At 46.1% G+C, this 20,013-nt stretch overlaps 1 protein-coding gene across 5 annotated transcripts in view; it reads left to right on the top strand.

Moving 5' to 3' along the window:
• The first annotated feature begins 5,255 nt into the window (after nt 1–5,255).
• CHD3 (chromodomain helicase DNA binding protein 3) overlaps nt 5,256–20,013 on the top strand; it is a 57,914-nt gene continuing 43,156 nt past the window's right edge. For 3 of the 5 annotated variants that reach the window (XM_066631322.1, XM_066631325.1, XM_066631324.1), the window contains exons 1-4: nt 5,256–5,651; nt 17,226–17,344; nt 18,032–18,205; nt 19,508–19,629. In XM_066631322.1, the coding sequence (XP_066487419.1) occupies nt 5,426–5,651; nt 17,226–17,344; nt 18,032–18,205; nt 19,508–19,629 (641 nt within the window). In that variant the 5' untranslated portion in view covers nt 5,256–5,425. Of the gene's footprint in view, nt 5,652–11,352; nt 11,418–17,225; nt 17,345–18,031; nt 18,206–19,507; nt 19,630–20,013 lie in introns of those variants that run through there. The other 2 variants (XM_066631323.1, XM_066631326.1) reach the window with 2 other exon arrangements.

Here is a 20,013-nt window from a genome sequence, read left to right on the forward strand (position 1 = left end):
GATGCCTGGTTCTTTTGCTCAGATTGCTGAATTCCTAGGTATGGGTGGACAACGTGGCTATCATAATAGCCAACCAATTGTGAGTTCATACGGTCCTTTTGTGCATTTCAAATGGCTATACTTCATCTGACACAATTTGAAGCAAGCGAAATCACCTTGCAGAGGAAGGAGGTTCCCCAATACAGTTGTAGTTTCAGGAAGGACAGGCAAGCGCAACCTCTGTCCTGGAAATCCTCCAGTGTTTCTTGATTGCTAGAGAACCAAGATTATTTTGTAACCATCACTCCGTTACAAAAACCAGCTTCTTAGTCGTCGTCCCTCACAAATTAATTATTATGTCATGCATCTTAAAGCACATGATTTTAGCAAGAGGTGGGAGCCAGTCTTGTTCAGGTTTTTCAAAAGGTGAAAGCTGAGAAAGGGGTCAATTAGTTGCCTGAGGTCACAGGAAGACTGTGACAGAAGCCAACCACACTCTGATTTTCTGAGACAATGTAGAATCCTCATGTTTCTGCAGGCTGTCACACATATTTAGCATGTGTTTCAGCCACATAAAATCAGCAGGGGAAAAGTCTTGAAAGATTATTTGCCCCCTAGTCAAAAAGAAGCAGTTCCCTGAAGGAAAGAGCAGGCTTGTGGTGTAATGAGCGACACATCTTTGACCCTCTTGAAAGACGATGCAGTGGGGGTGAGCTGTCGAGATAAGCACTACACGTCCCCCATTAGTATCATGCTGTAGGTTCCTCGATGGGATTCCTGAAGCTTGCTGCATTGTGAAAAAACATCAAAGGCAGACAAGAGACAGAAGGAAAGGGATGTTTTCCTCTTTGCAGGCTATTCCCTTAAGCAACAAGGCCCAAGCTGCAAACTAATCCTGTCTGAAAATTTATGTTTTGTTCTCATTGCTTTACTTTTAAATAATGGATAACGTAACATTTGAAATATATGGAAGGGAAGGTTAAGTTCAGATTATGCTGTAACAAAGTCCATCTTTCTCCTATCATGAAGAGAAATTCTCTATACGTGAACTGGAAATTGCAAATTTGAGCCAAGAATTTAGATAGCAAATATCCTAGAGCATTGGCTTCCAGCATCACCAGAAACATATTTCAGCATGAATGAGTGGGATTGGTGCCCAGGCTCCTGGAGGGCTTCAGAGGGTGTTGCACTGAATATAAAAGCCACAAGAGGGATAACATTCGTTTGGTGAACTGAGCCTCCTGTGGGCTCCTCTGTGGACACTTGGAACCAGTCTACAGGAGAATAACCCTCAACGTAGGTTGAACACTTTCATTGAAGAAGACTGTGTTTTAATAGCTGGGGTAGCCCACCATTTCTTCTCGTAAAAGTAAACTACCATCTGCCCTTTGACAGTAATTCAGGAACAAGTGTACCACTAACTGCAATAGCATACTGTCCTCCCTGTGAGCAAGTCAGAGCAGATACAGCCTGATTTCAAGCACACTTACATAGGCAGAAGCTCCATTGCAATCAGCAAGACTTTATGTAGGATATTAGATTGGAGGTACTAGTTTCTAGGTGGGTGCCTGCTCCTTTGATTTTACTACATTGTGTTCCTCAAAATTATTTGATGATTGGTCAGCTTTGTACCATACATTGTTTGGTGTTACAAAAGATTTATGGGAATTCAAAAAGATTTATGGGAATTCAACTGAGTTACAATTTCAGTCAATAAAGTTGAGGTACTTTTGAAAAACTTTGCTGGTTACTGATTTGTCTCAAAATTTAAGGTGATTATCCTTTTCTTTTTGCAGTAATCAATTTTTGAATATTCAAATATTTTCAAGAGTTAGGTAATTACAATTAAAAAAAAAGGAAAATGTTCATATAGCTGAAATCTTCTGCCTTTTCTATTATGTACAACATTTTATAGCAGTCCTTTTGAGCGAGAGTACTTTGGAATAATGATCTCCGGCCCTTGCATTTTAAGCAATCCTTCAGTCAACCTTCTCACAATCTTCAAAATCAGAACCAATTTCCCTTTATTTTATATTTGGAGAAGGGAAGTTTGCCAGAATACTCAGACTTGCTTTAAAAAAAAAATTCAAAGAGAAATTTAAAAAGCCATACTAAAATTATTATTTTTTATTTTATTATTTAATTTATACCCCGCCTTTTTGCACAGCGGGGCAAAACAGCATAAAATTGTCTCACAAATGTGTTGTGGGGACTGGAAGGAATACATTGCTGTAATTTGTTTTGAAAATGGGATATTAGAAAAATAATTGAGGCCCAAATCCTAACCAGCTTTCCAGCTCTGACATAGTTGTGGCAATGTGGCATGTGCTGCACCCTGCAGTTGGGAGGCAGTCACAGAGGCCTCCTCATGGTAAGGGAACAGAATTGTTATTCGGTTTTTCTACATAAACATATTTGGAAGTACTCATGTGAGTAAAACACTACATTTTACAGGATTAGGTCCATGATAAACACTTTTCTATTTAGATGGTTCCACGAATGTTATATACTGAAAGAAACTCAGTAACTCCTACATGGGTATTATTAGCATGGTAGTAAATGAGCCCCAGTCTGAATTGAAATCCATGCAAGGTACAAACTGGGACTTTGTTTTGGAGCTATATTCTGGTTTTGATTGCAGAAGCAACACCCTGCATTGAGTATTACGTTCTGTCCCAATTTAAATGTGTTCCTGCTGTAGCATCTGTGACAGGTAGGAGAACCCCATTTACTCAAATGGAAGAGCTAGGGCAATGGTTCCCAAACTGTGAGCTGTGGCTTCTTGAAGAACCGTGGAAATCAGCCAAGAGAGCTGCTGTATCCTTGCAAAAGACCCACTACAGTGTGTAAGATTGTAGCTCCAATAGGGAATCATGGCTAATGGCCCAATAGTCAAGGGAGTTGCCAGTTGAAAAAGTTTGGGAACCATTGAGCTAGGTGTTAAAATCAGAAATGACAGTTTCCAAATCTTGTAATTTTTAAAAATACAACATGGGTCTTTAAAAATTTTCTTTTGGTTCTGGAAAAGCAAAAGACTATCACAGGTGTTATGGCTATCAGAGGTGTTGACAATTTCTCTCTGCAAACACAAATAAGAATAGCTAATTAATCCAACTCTTGAAAATCCTGAGCTCAAAGAAATGTAGACCACGTGATTTCTCCAAAAGTGAACTATGATTGCATTCTTAATTTTTATAAAATATTACCCTATTGGACTGTCTTTACTGAGTTCTTTCCTCATTTGTAAAACGGGGAAAAAAAGTTATAAACCAAAGTCCACAAGAGAGTTGCACAGATTTAAGCCTCACTGATTTCAGTGGGGCTTCAGTATGTGTGCTGAATTGTGGCCTCAATTATTGTCAAAATCTGCTTTTAAAAATGTTTAGCAGCAGTTGATGAAGGGAAAAAAAGTTCACAAGAAAGAAATAACTAATAGGAGATTTTATTGCTTATTACACCACACTTCCATTTACATTCATTTGTTCCTGGGGGACAAACATATTATTGCCCTAGGGCAGCAATTTTCAACCACTGTGTTGTGGTACACTGGTGTGATGCAGATGGTCGGAAGGTGTGCTATGGGACTTTGGGGAGGGCCATTTATTAGTAGGGTGGTTAGGGAATTTGAGGGCCCAATCCTATCCAATTTTCCAGTGCCGGCATAGCTGTGCCAATGGGGCATGCAGTGCATCCTGTGGTGGAGAGGCAGTCATAGAGGTCTTCTCAAGGTATGGGAATACTTGTTCCCTTACCTTGGAGATGTGTTGTGGTTGCACCAGTGCTGGAAATTTGGATAGAATTGGGCCCTGAGCTTCCTAACAGCAGCAGTGTGCCTTGTCAGTGGTAAAAAAAAAACTGATGGTGTGCCTTGACAATTTTAGCGCCTTGTCAGTGTGTCATGAGATGAGAGGTTGAAAATCGCTGCCCTAGGGGTAAACAGAACCTCATTGGGTACATTTTTTTTTCCTTTTTGAAGAGAGAGTGCTTTTCATTTTTAGACAGAAGATGGCCAAAAAGAAAAATCTTAATTAAAAAAAAAAACTTAGGAAAACTGAAATTTGCTTGTGTGAATTGGATAAAATCTTTTAATGAATTGGAGTAATCTGTGGATTTGTTTTCTTCTTTCCTTCTTTCTTGCCCTAGAGGAAAAGGAGAGAAATAAACCACTCCCTTCTGAAGTATTTAAAGTTAGAAAAAAGGGGGAGGGGGAGGGAAAAAACCCTATTCTTTCCTCCCCTCTGCTAGTAAAGCAGATTCAGGCACATAACAAAAGTCCTGGTCCTACTAGTATGGAACTAGTTAACCTTTAACAATTTTATGCTGATGTCATAACTGAGCATGAGTACTGATTAATCCAACCTTTTCTCTCTCTCTCTCCCTCCTCCCTGTAAAAAATATTTTTATTGAGGGAGGGGGGAGAGAAAAGAGCATAAGAAAAAAAGAAATAATTTAGAGCAGCCATCTTTGTTTTATGCAGAAATCTTGTCAGTTTCCCCCCAGTGCCAGGAATGTCTAAATATTGTTCATGGTCACAGATCCTGGAGATTGAAAAGAAAATAGAGCAGCAAGAAGAAAGAAAGAAAGAAAGAGAGAGAGAGAGAGAAAGAAAGAACCTTTAGCTTTATGATCTATTTCTTTTTTTTTCTTGCATGATATTATTTTCTTTTAATTTGGAGCTGATTTTTTTTTAACAGGGGGAATTTTTTTTAACCTTAAGGGTTAAAACTAAGCCAGCCATTTTGTTTTTTTTTTTAAATATAGGGGGGCACATATACATATATATATATGTTTTACTTTGGAGCTTTTTTTTAAAACAGGGGTATCTTTTACCTGATTTTTTTTCTTTTACCTGATTTTTTTAAACAGGGGTATCTTTTCTTTTAACCTTAAGGGTTAAAACTAAGCCATCTCTTTAAATATAGGGGGGTACATATTTATATACATATATTGTTTGCTTGAATTTGGAGCTGATTTTTTCAACGGGGGGGGGTGTGTGTGTGTCTTTTTTTAAGGCTTAAAATTAAGCCAGGCATTTTCTTTTTAAATATAGGGGGGGGGCACACATATATATATATATGTTGTTTGTTTGAATTTGGAGCTGATTTTTTTGAGGGGGGGTCATTTTCTAACCTTGAGGGTTAAAATTAAGCCAGTCATTTTCTTTTTGGGTCTGGGGGGCACATATATATAAATGCTTTTTTTTACATCCTGGGGGGGTCTGTTTTAAAAATAATTTGGGGGCGGCCATTTTTGTTTCCTGCTCTTGAGGAAACTGCTGTCCTGGGCGCCCCCCCCCAGAATTTAAGTGTATCTCCTTAGTTTTTGGGGGGGCTCTGAGGAGAGGAGCGAGCCGGGGCGGGGACCCCCGGCTGAGGGCGAGGGGAGCCGGGGAGGAGGGAGGCGGGGGCCCCCCCGCCCGCAGCCGCCCGCCCTCCTCGGCACCACCATGGCTTCTCCTCTGAGGGAGGACGAGGAGGAGGAGGAGGAGATGGTGGCGTCCGAGGCGGAGGGGGACGAGGACGGAGAGGAGGAAGAGGAGGAGGAAGACGACGACGACGGGCCGGGGGACCGCAGCCCCGGCGACACCTTCCCGCCCGCCCCGCTCGCGCCGCCGGCGCCCGCAGCATCCGCGCCGACACCCGCCGGGGGGACGCAGCAGCGGCCGCCGCCAGGTAAACAGCCGCCCCTCCCCCACTCCGCTCAGCCTTCGCGCCAAAACGAGCCCCTGTGGGGGAGGGGCGCCCCCGCCCGCCCGCCCGCCCGGGCTCCGCTCCGTCCACACAGCCGCCCCTCCCCCTCCCCACGCGCCGCCGGCCAACGGCTCTCTGCGCGCCTCACAACACGCGCGCGGGGGGAGGGGCGGCGCTGGGGGCCCCCCTGAGGGGGAGGGGTGCGTCCCCTGCACCCCCTCAGCTTTCCTGAGGTGGGGTGGGGGAGGGGCGGTTTGTTTGTAAACAGCCTTCAATGGGGGGAGGGGGGCTGGTGTAGCCCCCCCCCCCACACTGAGCTCTCCTCAGCCGCCCCCTTAAAAAGAGGCTCCCCCTCACAGGACCACTTTTGGTCCCGATCCTGCACTCCCTCAAGTGTCACCTCAGCCCACACTTTGGGTCAGGGACATGCAGTGAGTGGGGAGGCAGGTGAGGCAGAGCCTCCCCAACGGCAGCCGTGGGGGCACCCAAGTACCCACGTGCAGAGCTCTGCATGTGGGTAGTGGGTGCTTGGGTGCTCCCCACGGCAGCAGCGCTTGCCGTTGGGGAGGCTCTGCCTCAGCTGCCTCCACACCCACTGCGTGTCCCTGTTTTGGTCCCAGTTCTGTGGGGAGAACTGGCAACTTTCAGTGGGTCATTTAAGGGGGGCAAACAGTCCCACATGTGCCCCCTCCCTCTGTCCAGACACACTTCCGCTCCAGCCCGCACTGGGAGTTGAGGGTCAGGTCAGTGGGGGGGGGGGTTTGACCCTCACACTGAACAGTGCGTGTGGCCGTGTCTCCCCCCCGCCCGTCTGGCCTCCATCCCCAGTGAGGGACTGCCAAGTGGGTGTTGCGGTGTCTCAGGGTGCCCAGAGGTGACGGGAACAGCTGGTGCTTGATGGTGGCTGCCAACGTTGACAGGAGCGGAGGGGGCTGGCTGTCTGGCAGCAGCAGGATTCCAGGCCCTGCTGTGTGAGGATGATGAGAATATGCGGCCTCTGGTGCTGAGAACCAGGAGCTGGCAAGGAGATGGCTCTGATAGAGCAGGGGTCATGGAGAGGATGCCCTGGGACTGGTGGTGTTTTGCCATAGCCGACCCCTTGGCACTGCTTTCGTTCCACATAGAGCAGTGCTGCTGCTGCGGAATGGCTAGTTCCTTGTGGATCCATCTGTGTGATTTTATAATGTATAAAGAAAGGGACAGTTTAAAAAGTACACAAGAGGGACAGTGAGGCCTGGTTCACATGAGGAATGGTGCTTAGAACCATTGGAATGGTTCATTAAGAGGATATGGTGGTCCACAGTTAAGGATCTTACTTCCATTGAGAGCTGTATGCTATGCAAGCAGCCTCAGGAGCCTAACTCATTTAAGGAAAAACTTTACACAAACACCAAAGTATGGATAATAGAAAAATCTCTGGTACTCTGAAAGGCTGATGTCTTGCAGCAACACAGCTGGATAGCTTGCTTTGTCCTCTAAGCTGGTGTGTATGGGATACTTAAAAAATACACTTGAACTCTTTTCAGCTTTTTATTCTAAATTGATCACCTTATTCCCCCCTCCCCATGCTGTTGATTTATTTTGGGTCCTCTTTCAGAATCCTCTTATTCCTCAGGATATTGAATAATTTACAGATGAGAAGTTACTGTTAGATGCAGAGAGAAGATTGGTTAGTTCTGGTTTAAATGTCTTGGGGGGAAAATATGATGTAAATGGAGAAAATATATTGTTTCTGCCACACAAGTTTTGTTTGTACACTTTATACTGTGATAACAACCACAGGAAGTGCTTTTTTTTTGCTGTAGGGCTAAAACATCTGCAGTGGTTGTTCTGTCTCTGACCAATAATGTCCATTTCATGTTTTATGAAACATTGTTCATAAATAAAAATCTTGCCTTCAGAAGCTCCTGTGGTGAGTTTCACATACTTGGATAACTTATGTGGCTGGAACTGTGATAGAGGTGTGCACACCAGGCTGTGTACAGGTCAGGTGCATCCAGCAGTTCTGAATATTGGATGTGACTCTCTCTTGAGAGTTGCTGGGTCTAACTTGACATGTGGTTTTGGACGACTGTGCTATTCCTCAACAAGAATGTCTTTGTGGCTCCTCAGAGTAACAGTAAAATGAGTCGTGTGATCTTTGCAGAGAAGGTGCTGCCAATCAACCTTCCTTTAATTAAGTTGTTGCCCTGTGACAACAGATTGATAAATAATTATTTCTTATCCTGAGTTGTTCTGGTAAGGTAGGCTATACAGGCATGTGTCGCTTACTGACTGGGATCCGTTCTGCAAACCCCGTCGTTAAGGTGCTTCGGTCATTGCCAGACAACTGCTAGTGGCTGCTGGGTTGCGCCCCAGAATGCCCTTCAGCAGCCTTTTATCACCCCAGAATCCCTTGTGGAGCTGGAAGGCAAGAAGACACACAGTTAGCTGTATTCCTTCATGAGAAAGCGAGAATGGAAAGTATGTGAACGGTTGAGTTGGTAAGGAAGGACTTAAGGAAGTCAACCTGTTGAGTTCAGTGGAACCACGATTGTATATATATTGTCTGTTGGTTGCTGGATCATTGCTATGCGACACATACCCATATATATTAACATGGTTGGCAGTACCTTTCAGGCAGCTGCTGAGTGCCCAGGCTCAGCATTCCATCCTGTCCTGGAGAGAATAGGGCCCAGCTAGCACTGTTAGCTTGGTTGGCCTGCTTCCTTGGTGATTGACAGGTGTTGCAGCAGTGCAGCCCATGTTGTTGCACAGTGCTCCATCCTTGTATCCTTCCTGCCCTACCTCCTCTCCTTTCTACTATTCTTCAAAATTGAGTGTGAAAGGAGGAGAAAGGAAAAGCAGCAGCATAGCTGTTGTCACAACTGCCTATCATTGCGGTGTTGCCGTAGTCTCTGTAACTGTGTTTGTGCCTGCTGTCCACCCAAGTTAAGGGAAGGGGTCCACCCATATGGGAGAGGGCCCGCTAGAGGCTACCTTGCCAAGGACCCTCTTAAACTTGGAGCCCACCTGGCAGGTTTGTTAGCTAAATAAGTGTGTATTGTTAATGTATGTGAATGGTTTGTAATCCTGAGCATTGGGAGAAGCCAGCCTGCCCTTAACACTGCAAACCTCACCTAGGTGTTGTTATTCTGTGTTCTTTGTTTGACTTGCACTCCCCTGCACGCTTAACTAGATGAGCCTTTATGATCTCCGCAAAGGGGGAAAAGATGAAGATGTAACTACTGTTCTTGCACATGTAGGATTGTTTACAGTTCACCATTTCGCTCCTATACTTGTTAATTTTTTCTTTTCCTTCCGAGACCCCTGAGACTGTACAAGGGTATGTGTGGACTGAAGAAGTGGTGAGCTGTGATGTGAGTTGGTTTTAGCTGATAACAGTTATTTAGACTCAGCTCCATCTTGGGTGAAAAGTGGTTAGATGCAGGAATGGCCATTGTCTGATTCCTTTTTGGGGGTAGGGGAGGAGTGGGATGAGGTTTTTGACGATGACCAGTGAGTGATTCCCCATGAGAAGGTGCCAGGATTCCTGTGGCAGTCAGATTTGTGCTAAAAGGGGTCTCATAGTATTGTCACTATGTCCACCTAGAACTTCCTTTAGTTTTTACTGCTTTTTACATGCAGTGATGTATCCTCTTTATATTGTGTATTTGTACAACATAGGTTCCTATGTCTGAGCTGAACTTTGAACTCTCAGGGCCCTACTGAATAGTCTGACTGCTGAATGATCCTAATATGGGGTTTCTGGGGAATCTCAGGTTCTTGGCTGGTGAAAGCTTCTCATATGCTTAGGGCACAATCCTAATCAGGTCTACTCAGAAGTAAATCCTGTTATGTTCAATGGGGCTTACTCTCAGGAAAGTTTGGTTAGGATTGCAACCTTAGTTTCTGTTCTCCCTCAGACCCATGAAGGCTAGAAGTTCGTACCTGGGGGGGGAGTGAGTTAGGCTTGTGGTGTTTTTGGATGTACTGGTACTTGTACCAGCAAATGTCAGCTGTGTTTATATAGCAGTGCCTGTTTTTAGCAGCTGCATGCCACTTCCAAAACTGAAGTTGGAGATAAGGACCTTGGTTCACCAAGGAGCAATACTTGTAGCTTGCCCTGTGATATCTGTCTATATATTAATGAAGAACTTGCAATTCCTGTTAATTAAGAACAGTGACCAGTGTCATAGAGGGGTAACTGGGGCTGCAGTGCAGTTGATGTGCCAATGATATTCTGATACTCCCAAGAGTGGATTTGTTTAAAAGTTTATTGCAACAGGCCTGGCTTCATGGAAATGAGTATTGCTCTTACTGTACTGAAAGTACTGTAGAAAAAAACAGCAGCAGGTGGGGGAATGTGCGGAAGGAAAGTCAGATCCATACCCAGAGGCAGCAGGAGCCAGAGCTGAGCAAAGCTGGGGCAATGGAGAAGGCCAGGCTGCCATCAAGGAGGCATGTGCCAGGGAAGTAAGTCAGAATCTTGAGTTAGGAAAAAAGGCCAGTGGTGACTATGAGCACAGAGCAAGAATGAATGGACAAGGATGGATGACCTGGAGGGGAGAGAGCACCAGGCTGCACACCAGTGCATGGACAGGTTCCAGAGAGAGACAGTGATATCAAACTAGCCCTCCACTTTTTTGGACCTCCACTTGAGGCTGCTTGCTTGGCTCACGAATCCTTCTCTGTTGATAGTTCTTGACACTCACCTGGACCAGCCCATCCACTTCTTCCAGTCTGTCTCACACATCTGGAAGGTAATTTCTGTCCCCTTGCAATACGGGAAGGCCTGAGAGGAATCCCTGGCACCCTGACTTCACCCGGTAGCTCACAAGCACAGTTCTCTCGGCCGTGCATGCCAGCAGTGCTAGTTGCCAGCTAGTGCCCTTCTCCTTTACATTTCTACCAGTGTGGCTGGCTGGAAGATAGCCCCCCCTCCAACTACTGGCTAGATGACAGCAGGTTCTGGAGTTGTTTTTGAAAATCCCCATTGCTTCATTCTCGTTTCTTTCCTCCATGTCCAATTCTTGAGACGCCACAGTTGAGAAAAAATAGCTTCACAATTAATTCAGCTTAAACTTTGTGAGCAATTTGTAGAATGAAGGTATTTCTCAATCTTTCCCCATCTCACTGAGTATGCTACTTTTCACTCTGCCACCCCCATCTTGCATGACTGTTTTTATCCTGATGATTAAGATTTCTCGCTAATGGAAATGGCTGTTATTCTCCTACATTAAGCGACACAGATAAAAAGGTGCTGTTCTTTTTTCTTTCCAAATTGGCCGTCCATTTTTTTTTGCATGAAATCGAAATACACAAATATTGTTTGTCTGAAAGAGAAGGCAGTTCTAAGCAGGGTTGGTCTTCTGTAATCGTAGTTATGGCTGCACATCTACATTCCTCCCCCTCCCCATTTCCTTTCCAGTTCCTTTGTTAGCCTTATATAATATATATTTTCAAGGTAGGGAGTAGAAATGTCACGTGTGTGGAAAATTCTAGTTGATTGCCTGCCAAATATAAGAACCTTCTGCGCATGTGTGCCAATATTATGATTAGGAAAAGGGGGGTGGAGGGGGGAGAAGACTGCCTGGAAGAAGTAGGAGGAAAAAAAAAGATTGATAGATGGATTAGAAATTGACAAGAGTTGCAGGGGAGGGGGTGTCTGATAAACCTACCCTGATGTATTTCCCCCCCTCGTATTTGTCAATTCCATCCCACCAGAAGCGGAAGGAAGGCGGCGTTGTATGAGGGAAATGCAACAAGGTGAATCAGCTTGGTGGAATCAGAGATAAATGTTGTATTGTCAGAAGGAACTGCTAATGTTGTGCCAGATGCAAAATGTAGCAAAGGGAGAGAAGCGAGGGAGGGAACGATGCAGAGCGGGGACTTCAATGGTGGTTTTTGCTCCAAGATCCATTAATCTTAACAGCATTTGTTAATTGATGAGGTGGTGGGCAGCTTTTGGAAGGGATGATTATTTTGAGTTTGTTTGCAAGATTTAAAATGCCCCTGCTTGGTTGACTCAGTCTGGCAGGGATTGTGTTGTAGTGTACAACCCATGCCAGCATCCCCCAGTTGGAGAGGCAGCCTGTGTGGTGGAGTTGGCTAAACTTGCCTTTGCTTTTGCACCTGTTTTTATCTGGAATGTTGAAATTAGGAGATCTGCTAGAAAGAGGTGTCATTTTGGGTTGCTGTTGGAATAGAGGTTTGACCAATCACTGGATTGTCTTTGGAATCTGGCCTGCCTGCATTGTATGAGTTGGCTGATCTCAGATGGTTGAGGAGGAGGAGAAGGGGTGGGGGATAGATCTGAACTGGAACGTGGAGCTGGGCTGACAATGGCAACGTTTGTATGTGATTCTCTTTTCCCACAGGCCTGATTTAGCTCTCAGAGCAACTCCCATGAATACTATGAGTTTGGCACTGTTCTAAACAGAGGCTGGGTTGGCGTGAGTAAAGAAGATCTGGCTGCTGGCCGGCCAGCCGGCCGGCTTTCCTACAGTTTGGATATAAAATTCTGTTGCTGAGAGAGAGTGGGTAGGTGGGAGGGGAAGAAAGGAAGGAGCTGGCTCTGTACCACGTGGAGGGAGGAAAGGCTCTGTGTTTACCCACAAAGGGTGGGTGTGATATTCCCACACATGCTGGCACTCTCTGTAGTCGATATGTTTAATCTTTGACCCGAGGGAACCCCCTGCAGGGGCACAAGAGGGCAGTTTAGCTTCCTGCAGCCCCGTTTAGCCTGCGACCTCTCAACAGAGGCTGCTGGCGCAGTGAGCCAATTAGTGCCAGCTGTGATTTATACAGTAGTTTGTGTCCTGTGGCTTGGGGGCTGGGGTGATGGGAAATGAGCAAAGAGGGGCCAGGACATAGCCTGACAAACACATTGCGTTGTAGGTCATCCAGCAGACATTGGGTGGCGGCGACTCCTGGCTCCCTGTAGTGGAACTGCAGAGCTGGAGGTGAATCCTCTGTACTAGCTCTGCTCTTGACAACGGCCCCCTGGCTAGATTGGAACTCGTTCATCACACAGATTCTAAAAATAGCAGGAGATGTTCTAGACTCCCAAGGTGGACTAAACGCAAATGAAAGCTTCTGATAGTGGCAGCCCTGACATGGTTGGAGGGCTGGAGGGAGTGCCTGTGACAGCTGCTGGTGGTTGCAAAGCTCTGAGAAGGATGAATGCTGAAGTTTGAAAGTGAAACAAAAAGCTGGGCAGAGTGAGGAACTGGCTGTTAGATATGTACTCTGTGGATCACTTCCTCAGCCATAATTTGTTGGTCTTCATAATGTCTCATTGTGAGATGGCAACAGTATGATGAGCCTGGGGAACCCTGGCACAGCTGTGCCGCTCACTGCCTGCCCCTGTGAGCTGTTTTATGACTTATGCAGAAGGAGGTGGTAGAATTCTAGATTGTACTGCTTCATGTCACAGGTGGGTGATCATATTTTTGAATGATCTCGCATCTCACAAATTCCTTGCATGTAGTAAATTAGCCCATCAAACCATGTGCTAATTTACTACATGCAGAGGGCTCTTTTTTTTTTTTTTTAATTTGGAGGAGTACTCAAAAGTGCGACAACCTACCTACAGTCTGAAGCAGCTGCTTTGCTTTTAGCAGATTTTTCAGTTTGGTCAGTTAGCAAATGAGTCTTATTACCAGCTCAGTGCAGGTGCTGTCTTGGAGATATTTTCTACTAGCTGAAAATAGGATAGTGATTTGAAATTATAGTGGGCCCTCCGTATCAATGGGGGAGATCCATTCCAGGACCCCCAAGGATACAGAAATCTGTGGGTAATTAAATCTGGGGGGTTGTGGTGCTGTTCTGTAACCAGTTACCTGGGGGCTGCACAGGGCCCTCTGGAGGTCGTGCGTGGCCTCCCTAGACCTAAGGAACACCGCTAGGACATGACCGGAAGCCACTTCTGGTTGTGTTCTAGTAGTCGTCTGAGGCTCTGCAGCTGTGGGCTTGGCATCTGTGAATGCTCAGATCTGCAGATGCGAAACCCGCGGATAAGGTGGGCCCAGTGTATTTTAACCTCATGCCTACAATTGAAGCGAGAGACATGCATCTCTTGTCAGCCCCGAATAAAGGACTGGTCCAATTAAAAATAATTTAGAAACCATACCTGTTTGAAATCCCTGATTAGTGAAATTATTGACTGATAATTTCAGTCATCGAAATACAAAACAAAAAGGACTACTCCACAGAGGGTGTTTCCAGTTTTCACAGCCTTTAACTTTCCATTTAAAGTAAGCTACCAAATTCCTTATCTGCTTAGTATTCTTGTCTCTGAGTTTGGCTGAGGGGAACATAAATCCCTTCAGCTCCCTGGTGGAAATATACAATGACTCAAGTTAAAACTATTTTGGCATCAGCTAATTGACCATTGATCATCCATTGGCCCAATTCACAACTATGTGTGGGAGAAAGTTTACAGAGATGACAAGGTGTCCTCCCAGCTACAGATTCTTGTAGCTAAAATGGGACCTTGGAATCGGAACTTTGCAGGAGATGTTTGTAGTAAGCACCGTTCTGGGGCAGAGCAGGGGTGCAAAAGGGGGCGAGCAAGAGGCGAAATGCATCACCCTGCCTCTTCCACCAAGCCCTCCCTTTATGGGTCAACTGGAAATGCCAGTGGAAACCGGGAGGCAGAGAGCATTGTAAACTGAGCTCTTAGGTATACAGAGTTATTAGACCAGCCTATATTAAGGAGAAAAGGAAGTTGTACTAGGAATGGTAGGAGAGCTTCACTTCAACAGTGCAGTCTAACCACACCTGGGATCCTGGTTGCGGAATTGGTGCTGAGAGCTTTACCCAAGGCTATGTGGAAACGTGTTGAATTCATGCCATAGGATGTGGTTTGGCAGTTGGCTAAGATGGCTTTAAAAGAGAATTGGACAAATTTGTGAAGGAGGCCTGGCCTATCAGTGGCAGTTATCCATGATGCCTGAGTGATCCTCCCTGTTGAGAGACAGTCTGCCATTCAGTGCAGGTTCTGTGGCGGGGGGGGGGGGCTATTGCCATCAAGCCCTGCCTTTGGGTTTCCTCAAGGCATGTGGTGGGCCACAACAGTGAACCAGATGCAAGACTAGGTAGACCCTGGATCTGATCCCTTTGGGGTCATTTTGTATTTATATACACACAATAAGTCAGTTGCAGAAGTGGACCTGAGCACAGATTGTTCAGAGCTAAGCCTGTCCTCTATCCCCACTTCACGCTTGATCTTGGAGTGATGGGACTACCCGCTGTAGCCAGGAGGTGGGTTTTGGGAAAGGTTGTAAAGCAAGGGCTGCGTTGTTTTAGGGGTATTTGAGGAGCAAGGTTTTTTACAAGACATAGTGTACAAAATACTTTCCTGTTCATATTTTATACATGCAGCAATCAACCATATGAAGTAGGTCAGTTTGAGTTGTGCTGAGTGTCTTTCAGTGAACTTCATGGATGTGCATGGACTTGAACCAAGGATCTGTGGGTGCCCCTGCTTTACCTCTTGGTCCTAAGAATGGGGAAAAGCCCATATGCTGGACCAAGCTAAGGGAGGGCTGTCGGAGCCAATATCTTATCTCCCAGAGCCGTCAGTCAGCTGCCCCAGTGGGAAGCCTGCAATTGGAATGAAGGTAGCGCTCTACTCCCACTGTTGCTTCCCAGCAATAGATCTCTTTCATCTGTAATTGTTTTTTCTCTGGCTTCAGTGGGCCTGAACCTGTTGTGTGTCTTTGTGTGTCTCTCCAAGGCTGTTGTCCTTTTGGGAGGGGGTGGCAGTGCTTTGGAGCACAAGAAGAACTTCCATAGCCCAGGGTTTGCACAAATGGTGACAAAGTCTGATGTATTGGTCTTTCTGGTGTGGGGAAAGGTTTTTCCGAGCATTGGCACTTAGCAAGGTTACATCCCACATTAATCACAGCCAGGTTAACAGTGAGTCTGTCCTGTCTCCTTCCCCTCCCGCCTTGTCTGGCAAGACAAGAGAAATCGCTCAAGGGGGCAGAGTGGCTCTGGAGCGTCTAATTACCACTGAGCCGGTTGTCCTGTGATATTAACGAGGCAGCAGCCTGTCTGGGCTGTGTGCGGTGAGTGGTAGATAGAGCCTTCCTCTGTGCACTGAGGGGAGCAGGAGGTTGAAAAGCTGTCGAAGAAAATGCAGAGGATTAATGGTCCCTCCTCTGTCTTAATATACTGAAGTAATTTCCGTTGATGCTGGTGGAGTTGCTCCTGATTTACAACAAGTGTGAACAAGAGGGGAGTTGGCCCTGGTGACTCCTATTAAGGAGTTCTGCCTTGATGCTATACCTGCTGCGCAGAAGCGTGCCTGTGATAGTCAGCCCACAACTAGCCTTGGGAATCTTCTTTATTTTTTTTTGATACGAGTGCTTGGGGCCAGGCTGCAGTCTCCAAATGCCATAGACTTGCAGTGCTGGAAAGTGTTTGGACTCGAGAAGGAGCAGACCTGGAAGCCACAGGCCAGGAGTAAGGAGAGGGAGAAGAATTGACAACACTGGGTGGTGTGGGGCAAAGGAAGAACTAAATGAAGACTTGTTTGGGTTTCTCAACTGTGCTATCATTCGTCAGAGTGGAGTCAGTAAGCAGCAGCCAGGGTTGGGAGGCAAATGTTGACTAGCCAAGGTCCCTGCCCCCAAAGATGCTCCAGATATAACCTGATAGCTCAGCATGCAGGCAGCTGCACACTAAGCTGAGAGTTCCTGATTCTAGTTGCAGGCACCTCACATGCAGTCTTGGCTATTCCAATCCTGGCATAGAGCACTGTTGTTGATCTTGGCAGCAGGATAGAGAAGAGAAGGCATCCTCTTAGATTGTGTTCACATGAACGGAAGTGCCTCAACATTAGGCACCCCTTTTGGGGTTATTCAGGAGGACATGTGTTGTTTCTGTCCTGTTCACATGCTCCCTATATTAAAGAGTGAATCATCTGCTTTTTCTACATGACGAGGGTTGTGTTCAGTGAAACCACATGTGAATCAAGCAGCATTCTCTTTTAGCTCTTTTAATGGGCGATGATGATGGGTGAGGTTGTGGCCCCTTTCCCATTTCGTTGTCTGCAGGGCCTTGTGCTTCAATATACAGCCTTCCTAGCTGGTACCTCATATATGTGATTAGTTTCTCCTACCAAAAGACCAGTCATTCCCCCTCTTCTTCATGGCCTCAAGTGGCTTTTGAAGTGAAACAAGCCAAGGTCTTTTAGATGTTCCTTGGGGGATTATAATCTGTGCCCTGCCACCATCCTTAGGAGTTTTGGAACAGATGGCAGATTTCTGACAATGTTGGGGGTGAAAAAGTGGATAATAATTTTTTTTAACTAGAAGCCCTTGAGCCTGTCTGGCCGTGGGGGAGCTCAGCAAAGGCTCCCAGCTTGTTGTAGTGCTGGCTCTTAGCGCAGCAGTGAGACTTACTGGCAGAGAGTGCCGTGCAAGGACTGGAAGGCAGGCAGAAGTGGGGGGGGGTAATTGTTTCAGTATGTGAGTGAGCTTGGAATGGTGGGCTGTTCAGAAGCAGCCAAGTAAATTCTCTCTTTCTGTCTTTGGTCTCTTCTGGCTTCCCCCACTGCTCTTTCAGACGAGGATGACGAGGAGCTGCACGATTTAGAGAGCCCCCTTATTGTCAAGAAGAAGAAACGAGGGCCAAAGAAGCAGAAGGAGAACAAGCCGGGGAAACCCAGGAAGCGCAAAAAATTAGTAAGTTGGGCAAAGAGGAGCTTCCCCTCCTCTGGAGGAGCACTGAAGTCCGTGTGAGGGGCTGCAGCAGTAGTAATACCTTTGCCGTGCAAGTGGCAAAACAACTTGATTGGGACTTGCAGGGAGCTTGTCTGTGGTTGGGGGTGGGATTCTTTGATGTGCAGCATTTCTTGTACCCCCAAAATTGAAGGGTCAGTTTGGCAGAGCTCGGTACCATGCCAAGACTTCCCCTCCCTCCACTCCCATTCTGCACCAGTGAGCAACTGGCTGGATTCATATGGTCCTGGTGTTGTCACTGACATATCCTGCAGAGATGGGGTTTCTTCCTTGTTGAGGTCAGTGGTGGAGTTGATAGAGGGACTTAACTTTTCATAGGAAGCAAGTTGTTTGTGTAGGCCACTGGTTTTCTTGCACTGCCTCTGCCACAGAAAACCTCGGACCTCCCTTGGAGTCCTCTATAATCACTGGTTTTCAACTTGCTCCTCTTAGCTTCTGAATTGCCTCTTATTGAGGTTTGTAATTTGTTTAGTGGGTTCATAGAAATAACAGTCTGTTTATTTAGCTAATCCCGTTTATTGTGCTGTAATGAATGGATTGTCCTCCTCCTGGCACAGGGGCTTCTTGGTGCCCAGCAGGAAGGCTTGTCACAGAGGAATGTTAATGATTTCAGTCTCTTTCACTTGGCAGGTCAGTGAGGATGAGTTTGAGTCAGACCGAGAGCAGTATCGGGCCAAGTCAGAGAGTGGTGGCAGTGATTATGGAGGAGTGGGGAAAAAGAAGAGAAGGAAGCATCGAGAGAAGAAGGAAAAAAAGACAAAGAGGCGGAAGAAGTCGGAGGAAGATGGCATACAAAAGCCAAAGGTAGGAATCTTGGAGTTTGGGAAGAGAATATCTCGGTCTGGTCTCAATCCACTCCCCACTCATAAAGCAAATGAGTTGGCAAATGAGTTGACTGGGGTGGGATAAACCAGTAAACCAGTAAATAAAGCATTTAATGCTGATGTAGGGACACTAGTTTGACCTATCAGTGTTTCTAGCCCTGTGTTTCTCCATGGTACTGGACAGGAGTTTCACAGGGTGGGACTGCTACAAAAGTTCCAACTTCTTATGTGCAATCCCAGAATGGTAGAGACTCTCAGCCTCAAATCTTACAAAGTTCTCTTTATTTCTGCCTTCAAAAAAAAGGCTGCAAGCAAAGGAAGGTGAGTTAGATAATTTCAATTGGACCATAGACTCCCAAGCCTCTGTGGTACAGTGGACAGAGAGTTTCCTTAGGGAGACATGTGTCCTCTGCAGTCACCCACCTTTGGCCCAAATCCTAACCAACTTTCTAGCTCTGACATAGCTGTGCCAATGGGGCATGAGCTGCATCCTACAGTTGGGTGGCAGTCATGGAGGCCTCCTCAAGGTAAGGGAATGCTTATTCCCTTGCCTCGGAGCTGCATTGCCCTTATGTCAATGCTGGAAAGTTGGTTAGGATTGTGCCCTTAGTCCCTTGTGTTCTTATTTGTGGGCATTTGTGAGAGTGCAAGATGAAAGCTCCAGCCCTAGTCTCGGCTCCCCATTTGAGGCCTACTGCTCTTGGAGGCACTTGCTCCGTGAGGATATCCAGCTAAGTTAGTGGCAAAACAATCCTTTCAGGAGTGCTTAGGGTAATGGTTCAGTATTTTGCTCAGGTCTTAAAGTAGTGTTTCCTAAATTATTGATACCTGGGGCACACTTTTTTCTCTGGGTTAAGACTGAAGAACACTATACCCTGTGTGTATTTTCTTGACCAGCTGTTAGAGCCAATGCATTTGCTGCTGAATAACCAAGTTCATACAGCCTCCTAGTGTCTCTCTCACCTTCCCCTGTTCCTAGTCAGTGTGGGGCAGAAATGGGGCCATGATTTCTGGGGTGCTAGTAGAATTGCATCTGTCAGCTGTAGCACAGGCATCCTGGGGAAATCCTGGGGAAACCGTTCCTCTGGATAGCATCAGTGCCCATAAAAGAGTGAGAGGACATCAGTGCTCTAACAGGCACAGACAGGTGGGTACGTTCAGCCTGGTGGCTTATTGCTTCAAGGTGCACATTGTTCCCTCTCACAGCATGCTTGTGTACTGCATCACCCAGTTTGGGAGTCTGTGCCTTAAAAGATCCTGAAGTTTCAATCTCCTTTTGAAGGTGGAGCAGAAATCCTCTGCTCAGCTGCTCATGACTTGGGGGCTAGAGGATGTGGATCATGTCTTCACTGAGGAGGACTATCACACCCTGACAAACTACAAAGCCTTCAGCCAGTTCATGAGGTGGGTTCATCCATTTGTATTTGTTGTGTGAGGGCAGAGGAATCAGGAGGGAGGGATCCAGAAGCCACCTACTTAAAGCAAAACCAAACCAAGACCTTATGGAGGTTCATACATGTGGTGCAGGCTGCATTAAGAGTGTTAAATAGTTGTGTAGATGTTATTCAGGTGAGCATATCATTTGTGCACTGTTCTCACACTCGCAGAGGTATATATGGAGGACACTCCCCTCCCCATCATGGGAGGATACCGCTAGTTCTTTTTTTTGTGGGAAGTAAGGAGTACTGAATCAGGCCATACTCTGGGTGTGGGTTTTTGAAGAGGAGTGCCCCTTCGTGTGTCTTATGCATTCTTACAAACCATTCTGGAGTGTAGACAGCTTGTTAA

Source organism: Tiliqua scincoides, chromosome 5, assembly GCF_035046505.1.
Source record: "Tiliqua scincoides isolate rTilSci1 chromosome 5, rTilSci1.hap2, whole genome shotgun sequence".
Lineage (NCBI taxonomy): Eukaryota > Metazoa > Chordata > Lepidosauria > Squamata > Scincidae > Tiliqua > Tiliqua scincoides.